This window comes from Eptatretus burgeri, chromosome 9, assembly GCF_056783735.1.
Source record: "Eptatretus burgeri isolate ZD-2024b chromosome 9, Ebu_testis_v1, whole genome shotgun sequence".
In the NCBI taxonomy this organism is placed as follows: Eukaryota; Metazoa; Chordata; class Myxini; order Myxiniformes; family Myxinidae; genus Eptatretus; species Eptatretus burgeri.
The window spans coordinates 47,545,068-47,561,856 of record NC_140969.1 but is presented as its reverse complement, the minus strand read 5'-3'; the positions used below and the strand labels follow the sequence as shown (position 1 = coordinate 47,561,856).

The 16,789-nt window shown below is 44.3% G+C and overlaps 1 protein-coding gene across 1 annotated transcript in view; it reads left to right on the top strand.

The window, feature by feature from the left end:
* Positions 1–324: 324 nt before the first annotated feature.
* Positions 325–16,789, top strand: part of LOC147020080 (L-threonine 3-dehydrogenase, mitochondrial-like) — a 53,897-nt gene continuing 37,432 nt past the window's right edge. The window contains exons 1-6 of the mRNA XM_085895105.1: positions 325–460; positions 4,844–5,000; positions 5,333–5,375; positions 5,469–5,539; positions 6,298–6,447; positions 6,663–6,835. Of these exons, the coding sequence (XP_085751231.1) occupies positions 359–460; positions 4,844–5,000; positions 5,333–5,375; positions 5,469–5,539; positions 6,298–6,447; positions 6,663–6,835 (696 nt within the window). The 5' untranslated portion in view covers positions 325–358. The remainder of the gene's footprint in view (positions 461–4,843; positions 5,001–5,332; positions 5,376–5,468; positions 5,540–6,297; positions 6,448–6,662; positions 6,836–16,789) is intronic.

The following is a 16,789-nucleotide window of genomic DNA, read 5'->3' as shown; positions in this document are numbered from 1 at the left end:
TCCCACGGATGAACGTCAAAGTGGGTGTGATTGTGGATCATTAAAGATCCCACGGTGTCCTTCGTGAAGAGGAGAGGAGGGCGTTATCAAAGGCACCATGAGAATTTTTTTTTATATAAATTTTTGTCACCTCCAGCCGAACGTCAGGCCTGGCCAGTCAGTTCATGAAAACCTTGGGCAAAACAAAAAAAAAACCTTCCCCAGCCAAACCCCACAAGAATGTGGGGGTTTAACAGGGGGCCGTTCAAGATGTATCAGTGTTAATAGTTGGAGTAGTCGTGGTGGATAACTGCCAATCTCACCAGCTGAAAACCACGTTGCCGACTCAACGCATGACGTCAGAGCCAGGCCCTCAAATATGCCCCGCCCCTCATTCACTGGAGACGTTCAGTGCCTCGTGAGACATCATTGTTCACGCATGAGAGCTTTACCTGCCTCCTGCATCGACTCCAAGACCAAGGTGAGTCTGGTCAGATTATACCCTCCTCGTGGCGGGTTTTCTCTCCATTACGCCACTGGATGTACGCATGACTCGTCATACTAATTCGGTGTCTATGTAGGCTTATATCGATATATGACTATTACATCAATCGAATCGGAAAACTGGAGGCATATATATATATATATATATATATATATATATATATATATATATATATATATATATATATATATATGTTGTTAACAGCGATGTACTTTACTGGTTCGTAATGATGTAATCGGGGTGTTCCCATGTGGGAATGTACGTTGTAGTTGGTGTCACAAGGTGTTTGAGTTGGTGTGTAATGAATTGGCATAATGGGGTCATTGATGAGCCAGGTACCAAAGATGAACATGGCTAACTTGCGGGCACGGCTGAGTGCCTCACCAGACCTCGTTCGGCATCGTTCGCTAGTATATGTCTGGATGATCCGATGTTCGGGTGAATATTATAGTGTAATATGACGTGTGGAGGGTATTGAGGTGACGAACGTATTAATCAAAGTTCGTTAATATCTTCAATCCCGGTGGATTGTCAATTTGGCGTGAAACCACGAAACTGACTTGATTCGGTGCCCAGAGGACTCCAGATGGGAGATCGTGCCGACCCGAAGGTGCTCGTACCGAGGTGTGGGCGGGGGCGGGACCTGTCGGAGAATGCGACGTCACGTGACCGCTCGCAGAGAGTACGTAATGGAGGTCAGTCGTGGGAAGCCGACAATGTCCCTCACACCGGAGGATCACGACACGACACGAGCATTTTATTGGTATATTTTGGAAGTCATTGACCTGGAAAAGTTTGATCAAAACCAGGTTTCAACGCACCTACCCAGAAGGGAAGTTTTACTCTTGAATCACCTCAGGGGAGATGACGTCCGTGAGGAGACGTGAACGTCCCTGGACTCGAAGCGCAGTTTCGTCTTACGATGACGTCACGTAAAAACATGTCCGAGCTTCTTTGACGTTTACTCCTGTGGTGAATGCCTTTTGTATCGGACGTCTTTCCGTTTTTCCAAAGCTCCGTTCTCGTCATTCCATTCACGGACGGGAATCAATAGTCCGGAGTCGTTTTGTCGCAACTATCGAAAGACTTTACTTCACTTGTCACCGAAAACCGAATTAAAAGACATTTCTGAAACTTCTCTTCGCTGACCTTCCAGAGAAATTAAGATTTTTTTTTCCCCAAACAAATTTACTCCTCACTAATGGACTTTCCTCGTACGTCCAGGAGCAGTTGTGACTGGAAATGCTCGAATCCAGGTTGATTTATTTTATTTCTGGGTATTTATTTATTTATGATTTATTTCCGAGTCTGGGAGGTTGGTGGTTCAAACTTTGGCCGCGTCGCATCAAAGATTTAAAAAAAAATATGGTGTGTGCCGCTTCCTTGCTTGATACGGACAAACAACGTGGGGAAGGCAATGGCAAACCCCCCTGTGTAACCATTACCGAGAAATTCTTCAGCATCACCAACGTTCTGTGTGGCACGTAAATAAATTGTATAAAGTTTACACATATATATATATTGCGTGTTCAATATGAAGTGGTTGTGAAATGTCCCCTCACCACAAGTAAGCCACTAAAAATGTTCCAAAATCGCTCAAATAGTCCGATTAAAAAAAAAAAAAACCGTCCCTGAGGGGAGGCACCGCCCTGCTGAACCCCCTCCCCCCACCCCTGCTCAACCCCCTCCCCCCAGCCCTGCTCAACCCCCTCCTCCCACCCCTGCTCAACCCCCTCCTCCCCCCCCTGCCCAACCCCCTCCCCCCACCCCTGCTCAACCCCCTCCCCCACCCCTGCTCAACCCCCTCCCCCACCCCTGCTCAACCCCCTCCTCCCACCCCTGCTCAACCCCCTCCTCCCACCCCTGCTCAACCCCCTCCTCCCACCCCTGCTCAACCCCCTCCTCCCACCCCTGCTCAACCCCCTCCTCCCACCCCTGCTCAACCCCCTCCTCCCCTCGCTCCTTACACTTTCTGGCTCGTTACGTGGTTTGACGGTCTGGGGTGTGCGAGGCGGTTTGTGGTAATGATAGTGACATGGTATGAAGAGCCAGGTGTTGGCTCAGTGGTTAGGGTGGCGGCTTGGGATCCTAGGGTCCTGAGTTGAAGCCCCGTCGGCCGCTGAATTAATACACCAGGGGGTTGACTCAGCCCGTCATCCTTCCGAGGTCGGCGAAATGAGTACCAGTTCCAGTGTGTGTACCGGTAGAGGGGCACTGCATCAGCGACACAGTCGCACTTCAAGAAATGATAGCAACCCCAGCAGCTTAGCTGCCATACGACCACCACCACCACCACCACCACCACATGGTATGAAAGTCTCCGAGGATTGGAGGATGACAGCAACACCAACACGTGTGATCCCAACTGCAGACAACGTGCTCCAGCTTGCACATGTGGGACGGATGTAGTCATGTGATGGCATGTTCGTGACGCGTGGCATTTTTTTTTAGTGCCGTGATGTGGAAACGTGCGAAACTTGGGAGAGTAATGGAGGCATGACGGGCGGGACATAACTGGAGGATACGGCTTGGGGTTTGGGTTGGTGCTTGTGGATGTGGCCGGCTTTCCAGGGATTAAAGGATTTCTTTGTTTGCCTCGAGATGAACCCGCAAATGGCATCTGGTGGGCCCGTAATGGGGACCAATAGCCGGCCGGCTTTGAATGAGCTACCTGGTGGGCCATCGGACAACTGGACGCATTATCCATTGAAATGATAATATTGTAATTCATTGCCTGATGTTGACCTGGTCCAAGAGGCCGAGAATCAAAACTAACCAAGAGGGTTCGTGCGCAGTTTGCTCGAGGAGATGTAACGCCTTGTTGAGCGGAGTATCCTCTGCCCTGCGTCTCTCATCTTACTTTTCCACACCATTCATTTATTTACTTTTTTCCTGGTATTCTTCTTGATCGTCATCCATCCTTCCTTCGTTCCTTTACCCATCCCACTTCAAATCCCCACCTCGCGTTCTCCTGACCGACAGTAACCACGATTCGTTGTCCCTGATTGGCTGCTGGTGGAGGCGCGGAGGGGGAGGGGATGGGGATTGGTGAGCGTGAAGCATTCGAGGGGGCGGGGCTGGCGAGCTTTTGGAGAGGCACAGAGAAGCCCTGCGTCATATATGTTCTCATGCCATGCGGTTCATTACTATCCATTTTAACATATAATGCATCGATTCCGCAGCGTAGACTCAATTTTTGTTTCGTACAAGTTTAATTCTTCAAAATCCAGGTTGTCATTCTTTAAACGCTGACATGCATATATTTATTTATTAAACATCCTTTTCATGAAAGTGATCCAATCTAGGATGCTAAATGCCACTCGGCGATGAACATTTGTTTTTACTGTAATTTCAGTGAAAATCACCCAAACGGGTCCATTATAATTACCCTTGGCATGGATTCCCGGTTTATCATGAGATTAGAACCATCTCTGCCAAAAATCTTCCCTCCAAAGCAACCCCCACTCACGTAGCTAACACGGTATTCATAGAACATTCAAGGCTATATAATTCAACAATTCACGATGGCACCAAATGTGGCCAGCTTTTGATGCTAAATATCCTTCATGAGTTTATTTATTACATACATGAATATGGAAGACATGTTACACACACACACACACACACACACACACACACACACACACACACACACACACACACACACACACACACACACACACACACACACACACACACACACACACACACACACACACTCACCTCCAAGCTGTCTCGCTTGGGTTTGAATCCTGACCCAGCTATAAACTGTCATCCGGGTGCTTCACAGGCAGGATTGGGTGATGTGTGTGGGGGGGGGTGTCATCATTAAACAGGCATCCCATCTGTCAGCAGTCGTTGGTGGACGTTAAAAGATCAAACGGTCAGTGTCCTTCGCGGAGAGTAGGCGAGCTATCGCCAGCATCTTGGCCAAATTCCAAATTCTTGCCATAATTTCCTGTGTTGGAATAGTGATCTGTGCAGGATTTTGACCCAAGCCATAGAAACTGCTTCGGAAAAACTGACGCTCTGTATCGAGTACGGTTCATGATCTGATGGATATTAATCAAGGTGTTACAACAGGAACCTCCATCAATAATTGCAAAGTCCTTTCAGCCTGAAGGATTCCGACTGGTGATTTGTATAAACCTTGATTTTTCGAGAGAAAGCAATCCACTTGTGCATCCCTCCAGCCTTTTCTTCCTCCTTTGTGATTGCTCATTCCTCCATGTCTGTTGTTTTCTTAGTTTGGTGTCCTCACTCCATTGTGGTGGTTCATTTAGACTTGTTCCACATATGAAATAAAACTGTGAAAGGTCTGCTGTTCCCCTAAATCAAACCAACACTTTACTTTGCTAGGTCATGCTGTCTCTTATGTACCGGATGGTCGTGTCCGGCCGGCCATGTGCTCGAGGATTGTGTGTACGTCAGTACAACTGGTCCCCACAACAGCTCAGTGCAGATGCCAACTTTCATTCCGCGCGTCCCAATGAGTGTCCACGAATCCTCATCACAGGTAATAGCATGCACACAGAGATGGATGGACAGCCAGATAAATGCATGGAGACAGACAGACAGACAGACAGACAGACAGACAGACCCACATATTCCTTTGGATGCTCATCACAAGTGCATTATTTTCTGAGTTGCCTCACCCATTGCATTCCACTACTATGCAACTGGGAGCAGAACAAACCAAATCAAGCAAGGCTAATGATGGTGGAACTTCTCATGGCTGATAAATGTCCCAATTATTTGAATTCCACTCTACTCCACACCAGACATCAACAGGTTCTCCCCTTGATGTATTTACTTGTGCTGCAATTATTTTTTGTCATTTTTCCACAGGAGGGTTGGGGCAGCTTGGTCTGGGCTTTGCTAACCTGCTCAGGTAAATGTTAAAAAGGCTACATTCATTCTCACTTTAATAACCCAGAGGCCTGAGTGTGAGGCTTTGTCTCACTCACTGCTATTCCCTCTGCAGGAAGCGGTTTGGTGACAACAGTGTGATCCTGTCGGATATTCGAAAACCCCCAAATCACGTTTTCCACAAAGGTGTGTTCAATTTCCAGGGATGCACAATCATCGGCTCAACAGGGCAAATATTACCTTTGTTTGCCAAAGAGGAATGACATACTTATTAAAGTTGTCTTTATGTTAGAGACATTTGATGTACCTGTTAGGAGATGACATTCCAACTCAAGCTCTTGAACTGAATGTATATGTGAATATGTTTTTTCATAGTAATCTCACAATTAAATTGCAGGCAGGACAAAGTCATTTGGAGACATCACTGGACTTTTGACAAGACAAGGACATTAGTAATCAGGTGACAAACCAACGAATAAACTACATGGGATTTGAACCTGGGATTGCAGCATCGTGAGCCACGGCTTAAGATTGGGAACGCTAAACAGGCCAATTTAATAGACTGTCAATACCCAATCCCTCCAGAAAAGGGAGGATTTGGTTTTAGAATTGGCATAGTTTCCCCACCCTCAATTACCCCCTCTCCAGCAGGGGACAGTGGTTCGATTACTTGCACTATTACACGTGTACGGGTGAAATTCTCCCCACATTCACAGGGTTTGGGGGTAGATTTCTTTAATGCCGATGATCTGAATCTGAGTACCCCAAGCACTTGTGCAAATTTGGTGGAGGTCTGCCAAACCGTTTTCGATTTCACAAGGAACATACATGCAGACATTGCCTTATTTTATGTTGTAGGATATAGATTAAATAATTAAGAAGGCAAGTCTCAAATAGGTACCTTCACACTGATGTGGAGAAGTCTGCTTTAATCTCGCCCTCAGGTCCATTTATTTATGCCGACATCCTGGACTACAAAAATCTACGGGAGATAGTGGTAAACAACCGCATAACGTGGCTCATACACTTCGGCGTGTTGCTCAGTGCTGTGGGGGAAAAAAACGTCCCTCTGGCTCGCAGCGTTAACATCACAGGTATGTGGTTCACCAAGTAATTTGCAACTGTTGGTTCCACAGCCGACCAGGGTAAAGGCTATTGCAGCTCTACAGATAACAATGAGTCAATCAATTGGTGGCAAAGTGGCAAAGCCTTCATAAGGATACTATCCCACAAAAAATTGGTTTCTCTTGCTCATTGTCTGTACAGTTTTCTTACTAATGCTGCAATCTTGATACCTGTATACTTGCAGGTCTACATAATGTCCTGGATATAGCAGCTGAAAACGGCCTCAAACTTTTTGTGCCAAGCACCATCGGGGCATTTGGAGTGGACTCTCCACGTCACTCAACACCAGACTTATGTGTGCAACGTCCACGGACCATCTACGGAGTCTCCAAGGTCCATGCTGAGCTCATGGGAGAGGTATGCAAGGTTTCTCTTGAGAACTTCATTTTATGAAAAGTTGGAGAAAATTTTCATACAAAGCAAATGCATTATGTACATTGGAAACATTAGTTATCGAGTTCCGTCAAGTTGTGTCCGATTTCTGGTGACGTTCATGATCAGATTTCTCCAAACAATCCTTTGCTGCAGTGCTTCCTGAAGCTCTAGCAGAGACATCTTGGTTGCAATCTTTAACCCATCCATAAAGCACATAAAAGGTCTGCCTCTTCTTCCCTCAACCATATCCTGCATGGTTGACTTCTCCAGACTATCAATTTCTGCACACATGATGTGTCCAAAGTTTCCAATTCAATTTCCTCATGATGTCCTCACTATACAGATTGAATAAGTAAAGGGGGGGCGGGGGGAGAGAAGAGAAGAGAATGCACCCCATTGTCTAACCCCTTTTCCAATTCCAAACAATTCTGTCTCTCCATATCTGTTCTTCCTGTGACTTCTTGTTTACAGTACAGGCTTTCTTATCAGACATATCAGGTGCTTGTCAGAAATAACATCCACAAATCAGGTTCTTTTATCAGACTTAACATCCACATTTCTCTCAAGCTTAAGGCCCTGTCACACCTTGACGATTTAGCCAGCGTATGCCGACGTATGAAAAAATTGTCTAAAACGCTGGCACACGTCGAATACGTTATTGGTAAGTTTTGTATATATTAAGAGCACGCTGGCATACGTCATAGTACGATGGCATACGTCGTAGTACGCTGAGCTCGTCGACAAATTTTAACATGCTTAAAATTTTTCGACGTATGCCAGCGTATGACTCACAAGTTCCGCATACGCTGGCCATAAGTTGTAGGCACGTTACGCGATCGTTGACACACGTCGACACACGTTACTTGTAAGTTACTCATAAGTCAAAACTCGTCGAGGTAATGTTTCGCGTCAGTGTTCCAGACTCCATGGGTTTTTTTTTTCTTTCGGCATGACGGTGATGTTGACACCGATTTCTGGTGCGGTTATAATATAATATAATTATTAGGCTGCCGCTCAACGATTTAAATCAAAACCGCACTAGAAATCGAAGTGTCAACATCACTGTCATGCCGGAAAAAAAACCATGGAGTCTGGAACACTGACGGGTTCCTCCTGTGAACCCCATTTTTATATACCAATTCCCCTAAACGCTGCCAATACGCCATTATACGGTAGTTGTAAGTTAGTAACACGTTCAGTAAGTTCTGTGGTCATCCGGAAGACGTCAAATACATCTATATATGTCAATATGCGTTGGAGATACGTTACACATTTGTTCAAAGCACGTTACTCATAGGTTCAAAACACGTTACTCATAGGTTAGAAATAAGTTTCGGGTATGGTAAACATTACCTCGACGTGTTTCGACTTATGAGTAACTTACAAGTAACGTGTGTCGACGTGTGTCAACGATCGTGTAACGTGCCTACAACTTATGGCCAGCATATGCGGAACGTGTGCGTCATACGCTGGCATACGTCGAAAAATTTTCAACATGCTGAAAATTTGTCGACGTACTCGGCGTACTACGACATATGCCAGCGTGCTTCAGCTCTTAACGTATACAAAACTTACCCATAACATATTCGACGTGTGCCAGCGTATTGAGGAAATTTTTCATACCTCGGCATACGCTGGCTAAAACGTCAAGGTGTGATAGTGGCTTGACACTTCGATGTCTAGTGTGGTTATGATTTGAATCGTCGAGCCGCAGCCTTTTAATAGGCTACGCCACATGATCGTCGGTGATACGCTGCCGTGCGCTATGCATAAGTTAGACTATCGTTGGGCATAGGTTGTGAACGCCGACAACACGCTCAGCATTCGTTGATATAAGTTATCTATATGTTATCGAAACGTTCTGTGTATGTTACTAATACATTATGCATACGTCCAACTCGTTAGGAATACATCCAAAACTGGAAAAAAAAAACATCAATAGTTCAGCGTACGCCAGCGTTTTACATGCATTTTGATACCTTGCCATACGCTGGCTAAAACGTCAAGGTATGACAGGGCCTTAAACCACATCACAAGGAACAGTGGAAACATTACAAGGCATAAAATCCACCAATTATGAAATGGATGGTAAAAATGTAGATTCTGTAATTTTACATCTCCACATGCAAATCCACATTTCTCTGTTGGTTCCACAGCAAACAGGTGGAGATGATTTGCATGTGGAGATGTAAAATTACAGAATCTGCATTTTTACCATCCATTTCATAATTGGTGGATTTTATGCCTTGTAATATTAGCACTGCTTTGTCAAATAATCGCCATGTGCGATTGCGATATTTCCGGTTTCCTTCCACGTTTATCTTATGTCGTACACATATAAACATTATTCCTGCATATAGTGCACAGTCATCGGTTGTCTTAGTCATTGGTTGGTCCAGTGGAGTCCACTGGAATATTCTGAACTGAACGAACAGAACTGTGGATAGTAAGAGTGAGTAGTGTGGTGTCGTCAGTGTTGTTGTTGCACTTTTTATAAGAGATTGGAAAACAAAAAGGCTAGGCCTACGTATCTACCCATCAAATCCACTGACTGACTGGTTTGTGTCGTAGTTGTCTGTCTGCCATTTGCTACTGTACCTACCCACTCTACTACATAGAGTGATAGTGATTATACCACCTACTTCTATGGACTCTTGGCCATCTACCTACTGGACATTATTTGACGGACTCGTTGGCATTAGTGCAGAGGAGAGTATAGTATATAAATTTGGTGATTGGTGTCCAGTAGACAGCTACAGCTGTGTGGTAAGTCAGGAAATAGACCCTATTCGGCTCTCGTTCGGAACACCACAACACTTTTTTATTTTAACAGCGAGAAGGCTAGTTTTGGTTTTACCTTGTTTCTCGCAGAGATGACCGCCACTCCCGCACGGGTGTATTTTTTTGTTTTGTTTTGTATGCAGAATCAAGGCCAGGGGAAGAGCTAGAACACAGAATAGGTCAGATCAGGACACAAGGAACAGCAGAAAGATGGGGAAATGCTAACAGCATAGTCACAGGACAAAATAGACTGAGACGGACAAATAAGGGATGCAGGTAAGAATGAGGAGTGGGGAAAGATGCAGCGGTACAGGAGTAAACTCTCAAGAAGGAAAAACTGAGAATGGGTTGAGAGGGGTAGAAAATATAGTTTTGGATGAGGGATGATCTGAGATGGTAGTGAACAGCTGTCTTGAAGACCTGGAGGAAAAAATGCAATTGAAGAGAATGTAGAAGTTGGATTTACAAGCGGGGGTAAAAAAATAATAATAATAAAAAGAGGAACAGATAAAAGGGGTGGAAGTGAGCAAAGATTCTGAATTTGGGGATTCTGGACTAGAAGGGGGTTGATGGTGGACCGTGTGCTCCCTGCAGATACCTGGGGGTACAAAGCACGGAAAGAGCAAAGGGTGCAGTATGAGAAAGGAGACATTACAAAATAGAGACCACCAACCTGTCTGCAATGGCAAAGTGATAAGCCCATAGACTCAGCTTCATCGCCCAAGATTCCAGTAATCTTAAAGGCCTTGGTTTCCACAGCATCAAGCTGAGCAAGATGAGGCAGGGGAGCTAGCCCAGACTTCATTAAGTTGTGAATGAAAGACTTGTAGGTGGATAGGAATACAAGTGTGTCAAGGAAGGACTTTCTATGATGGGGGATGCCCATTCAGTGGCTGGGTTTTGAAGCCAACTTTAAGATGTGGTTTGCCCAAGAAATATCATGGCTGATAGTGAGACCCAGGAGTTTGAATGACTGAACTTCAAGAGGATTGTTAAGAAAGTATGTGGGAGGGTTTGCCAGATGGTCCTTTGGAGAGAGATAGTGAGAGCTTGAGATTTCTCAGGATTGAAAGACATATTCCAAGTGATTGACAAGTCTGTGATTCTATCAAGCTGCTGCTTGGCTATCTGAAGGATAGGGGATATCACAGCTGATGGTGGAGTCACTTAGCAAATAAAGGGGATTTTCTTGTCAGAGTAATTCAGCATTTCCTCCTTAATACAGTTTCAGCTCACGTGCTCACCGCGTCCAATTACAGACATAACATCCACATTTCTCTCAGGCTAAACCACATCACAAGGAACAATGGAAACATTATATAAACACAGGAAGTATGAAAAACACAACAACACCGTAAAAACTTCATATGACTGGACACCTGTCCTGTCGTGTCGGCTGCCGATCAATATTTGTGTCAAAAGAAGGATGGCGTATATCAAAGTGCTGGAAAACAATGGAGATCTCTCTATTGTTTTCCAGCACTTTGACATATATTAAACACATAACGATATGCCACCCGATATTTTTCGATTCTGATAGCTTCTATGACCTCGGCCTATGGCGATTTGCCGGGGACATTCGGCTATGAGTGGGGGGTACCTAAAAAGCTATGCTATGGGCAGGCAGGCGGGCCGCGGGTGGGCAGGCAGGCAGATTATATAATAGGAGTCACAAACCGAGAGTTAACGAATACCATGCATGAGAACGACCTTTACAAGCATGAGTTCCTGTTCCTAGGGTGTAGTGTTCTTGGGTCAGGAGGGATTTTTGGCCAAATTTGAAGTCACATGACGCGAAAACGAAAGTGAATATCGAAAATCCGGCCTGACTAAATCTAGATATTGTCCCATAGATTCATATGCCACAATCAAATTCAAGATAACTTAAGAAATGTAGGAGGAGATAGATTTTGAAAATCGTCATTTTGCAACAACATGAAGCAGTTTTCGCAAAATTCAAAGTCACATGATGTGTACGCATTCGAAGATATCGGTATTCTTTCGAATGTACATGAAAGACAAGGTCAGCTGCTATGCAATGACACCATTCACTAACTTTTACCATGCCCAGTAGAGAATATATAGCCTCTTGAAGGTTGGGCAGTTTTTGCAAACTTTGAAGTCACGTGACGCGAAAACGAAAGCGAAATTCGAAAATCTGTCCTGAACAAATTTGGATATTGTCCCATACATTCATATGCCACAATCGAATTCAAGATCACTTGAGAAATGGCGGAGGAGATAGATTTTGAAAATCGTCATTTTCGCATTTTTTTGCCAACTTTGAAGTCACGTGACATGAAAACGAAAGCGAATATCGAAAATCCGGCCCGACCAAAATTTAGATATTGTCCCATAGATTCATATGCCACAATCAAATTCAAGATCGCTTGAGAAATGGCGGAGGAGCTAGAATTTGAAAATCGTCATTTTCGCAACTTCAAAGGCCTCGTGGCCTTGACCTTGACCTTCGGTGACCTTGAAAGTTATACCATCGTGTACGTCTCATCGACCTCTATCAGGATCACTAATGACCAGATCTCCCGCTTCAACTTCATTGTGAACGGACGGATGGACAGACGGATCGAAGGACATCGACACCCATATTATTAGGTCATGCTCGAAGACATGACCTAAAAACGTTATTTGCTGTGAGAGGCATGCATGCTTTTTATTATTTTTTTATGCTGAAAGCTCCAGGTATGGACTGAATAGTCCTCATTGAGGCCAAGCCTTAAACAAAAGAACTGCATGAACAGAAAAGTAAAAAAAGAGAGAATAGACCAAGAGTTTTTGAGAAAGTAAAAAAAATCTGCTTTTTGAAAAGGAGGACGTCGTAAGTGTTTGGAAAGACATGAGAAGGTAAAGAGTTCCAGAGTTTGGCAGTGGAGGGGAAGAAACAAACATCGTAACGGTCCACCCTTGAATTGCCAATGGCCACACAATAATCATGTGATGTAGCGGCTTGTTGAGTATTCCTTGGTCTCACTAATGGTGAAGGTACACAAGTAGCAAGTTCTTGCGAGCAGAAACTGAAGTAATATCTGTAGAAAAGAGAAAGAGAGCCTACTATGCGGCATAATTTGAGCAGGTCGAGTTTTGAGGTCACATTGGTGGAGTTGACAAATCGAATAACTTTGGATACAATTCTTTCCAGTAAGTTTGTGGAGCTGGAACCTCCCCTGATGTGAGAGCAGTACTCCATCCATCCGTTGGGACCATACTCTGTGCAGAGCGTTGGTGCTGCTTTAGCAGTCTCCTTGGCTATCGGGAACAATCCTTGACGGGTCGCCACTCCGAGACTGTATACCAGCATGCTGGCACTCATTTTGCCGACCTCGGAAGGACGACAGGTTGAGTTCACCCCACCTGGTATTAATTCCACAGCTGAGTGGGGACTTAGCTATTTGAGTAATGTGTGGATTCTAGGATAAATTTGATGTTGGAGTAATATCTCATAGGTTTATTGTATCACATGGTGTAATTGTAGAGCAAAGGAGATTGGAGAGTTGAGAGATAGAGATATTGTGTTTTTGAAGCATTAACCTTAACTTGATTACATTGGCCCCATTGGGAGATCTTGTCCAAATCCGAATTTAAAGAGGTGGCTGTGATGAAACGAGATGTAGATCGAGTGAGGGAAGGTGGGGTAGATGGGAAAGAGATGGAGGAATGTAATGTTGAGTCATCAGCATACGAGTGCACTTGGTTATTTGTGGAAGAAAGTAGGTCATTAATAAAAAGAAGGAAGAGTGTTGGGGACGGAACGGAGCCCTGAGGTACACCGCTGTTGATTGGGAAGGGGGTGGGGGGATGTTGAACCATCAACAATTCCCAAGATAGAGCGGTCGGAGAGAAAGCTTGATATGAGAGAGCAGAGTGAAGGAGGAAAGCCGAAAGAGGGAGGCTTGGATATCAGACCCTGATGCCAAACTCTGTCAAAGGCTTTTGAGATATCAAGGCCTACAACAAAGGATTCCCCAAAGTCTCTCAAAGAAGCGGCCCAGACATTGGTAATGTAAGAAAGGATATCACCTGTAGATCTTGCCTTGTGAAAGCCGTATTGGTGATCAGATAAAAGATTGTGAGATTCAAGATGCTTGAGAAAATGGGAATTGAGAAGGCATTCAAAGACTTTGGAAACAGTAGAAGTCAGAGCAATAGGACGGGAGTGAGAAGGGTTTGAATGATCACCCTTCTTTAAAATAGGTTGTACTAAGGCATGTTTCCAGGTAAGAGGAAAAGTTTGGGGTTTTAAACAAAAACGAAACAAACGAGCAAGCACGGGTGCAAGTTCTGAAGTACATTTCTTCAAGACACAGGGAGGAATACCATCTTGTCCATTGGCCTTGCTTATGTCCAAAGAGGAGTATTTTTTTGACTGCATGAAAAGATATAATATGGAGGGACATGGGATTGGTGAGGGGAGCATCAGAGGGAGATGGAATGTTAGAGTCATCCATTGTGGAGTTAGAGGAGAAAAGAGAACAAAAAAAGAGTTACTTTAGTGGTCGGAGAGACAGCGATAGTATCATCGGAACAGAAAAACGAAGGAAAGGTAGAGTGACAGAAGTTGTTGGAGATAATTTTAGCTAAGGACCAGAAAGATCTTTGAGTGGAAGAAGATAAGTGGTTGGCACATTTCTTTTGAAGAAAGGAATGCTGCGCTTCATGAATAACACGTTTGCAATGATTTCTGGTGGATATGAAAGCTGAATGCGAGTCAGAGGAAGAAGAGTTTTTCCATGTCTGAGATGTGGCATCCCTTCCACGAATGGCCACAGAGCAGGAATTATTGAACCAAGAATTGGTAAGAGATAGACGTGAAAGAGAAGGGGATATAAGCCTCCATTCCTGCAACAATAACCTCAGCGATACGTTCAGCAGAGATAGAGGCATCGCCAGAGGAGAGGCAGTCGTCTTTCCAGGGAAAGTCAGAAAAGTTTCGTAAACCAGTCCAGTCAGCATGATTGAAATGCCAATACTGGCATTTCCTCGGAGCAGTCTGATGAGAAAAAGTGGTGGTAAGTAAAGTGGTGTTCACAAGATTGTGGTCAGAAGAACGAATTGGAGGTGAAATTGTGTGGTTGTAATGCAACGGATTGGAAGTGAAGAATAAATCCAAAGTATTGGTAGTGTGGTCAGGATGATATAGGATATGGGTAGGGTGGGTGATAATTTGTTCCAAATCATTAAGAATGGAAAATGTAAGAGCTTCAAGCCCCCCCCCCCCACCCCAGCATCTGTTTGGGAAGATTTCAGCCGCTCTCTGTGGTATACATTGAAGTCTCCGAGATAGAGAAATTCTGCTTGAGGATGTTCAGACATCATGGCCTTATGGCAAGAGTTAAGATAGTTTCGGAAAGCTATAAAGTTTGTCGAATTGGGAGAGCAGTAAGTGAAAGAGAGAAAGATAGTGATGGTCGGGAGACAAATCTTAAGCCAGATGACATCAAAGTTTGGAGATTCGTGGTCCACAAGGTGTACAGCAGGCGTGTTGATGTTGGAGTAGACACAGACTCCTCCTTTGAAGCGGAATCATGAGTGAAGGTTGCAGTTTGAAATGTTAAAATAATTAAGAAGAACATCTTGTGATAATTGGGTCTCTGAGAGAAGCAAGATATTAGGAGAGGAGCTTGCAAGAAGATGTTGAACAGAGGAAAGATTTGAAGAAAGACCACGAATGTTGGTGAAATTAATTGAAAGAGTCACATTGGTTGAAAAGGCAAGGGTCTTGAGAGGGACTGATACGACTATTGCCTGAGCCCCCCCGCCCCCCCCATCATTGGCAGCAGAGACAGGCAGGTCACTGGAGATTCTCCACACGGCATAATGCCGAGAACTAGGGGCCATTAACTTTTCGGACTTGATCATATTTATATTTCATTGCAGGCTGTCTGAGGGAAATGACAGGAAAGAAGAATAAGAGAGAGAATGTAAAGTGAGGAGGGAAATGAGTGAGTAAGAAAAATGTATGATAAAAGTATATGATGTTTGTTTGAAAGAAAGGGAGGTTAAAGCTAGCCCGGTAGCTATCGTTTGAGTGAGACAGAAAGTCAGACCAGCAGTCCTGACAAAGTGTAAGATGGTTCCGGGCACCACTTTAACACTCATAAATCAGAATGGTAGTACCACCCTGAGCAGTTGCTGTCTTCACCGACTACCTAAAAAAAACTGGTCAAACCGGATGGGTGTTTTTTCGGAGACACCATCTCCTTAATGAATGGCCGTTAGCTCCCTAAAGGAGCGCATCCGCCCTTTGGCAGTTGTTGTTTTTCGTCCTGGCAGGGTGTCAGTCACCCTCCCACTGGCAAAACCAGTGATGGGTGTTGGTTTCGTCGCCATTGGTAAATATAATGTGATGACATAATAAAGTTCTGTGATTGATCAGACACTGTCAAGGCCAGAGTTTCTCAAAGCGTGGCAATGCTGTTTGTTGTTTCTAATGTGGAAGTGAACATCATTTTCCAGCCTCAGTAGCATAATGGTTAGTGTCCACTCTGAGTCTGGGTGGTCGGTGATTCGAATCCCAGCAGAGTCAAACCAAAGACTTTTACTGTTTGAGTGCTGTTGGCCATGATAATGGCCTCAATGGAATGTGCTGTTGGCCACAATCGTACTCCACGTTGTTTGTTCCAATGGTTGCCTTCATAACAAGAAGATGTTTTATTCAGTTTGCTTGAAAAAAAAACACCATATTTTTGCATTGCATACTGGAAATATGCAGCACTCAATCAGTTAAATTCGTATGTGCTGGTTTGTTGCCTGACATGAGGTGTTTTCAAAGGACAGAGCATGGACAAACAACCATAAGTTGGCAATAATAACGCAGGCTTTAATGGGCCGAATGGCCTCCTCCTGCATCAGAAGCTTCTTGATAATATCCATGGTCTCTCAGATTGGTACCCTGGGAATATATCCTGTGTATCATTCACCGCTTTGGCCTTGTTAGAACAATTTCTGGTGTAGGGTGCTCAGCAATTAGCTTAAGCACTCAAGCAAGCACGACAATGAAATGGTTGATAAGGAACAGCTGGCTTGTCAAGCAATAGCAAGCTGACTTTAAATGGCACATACCCACAAAAATAAAAATTAAAAAAAATCACTGATTTAACATTTTCAGATTTCACTCCATATTTAATACAGTCCACATGA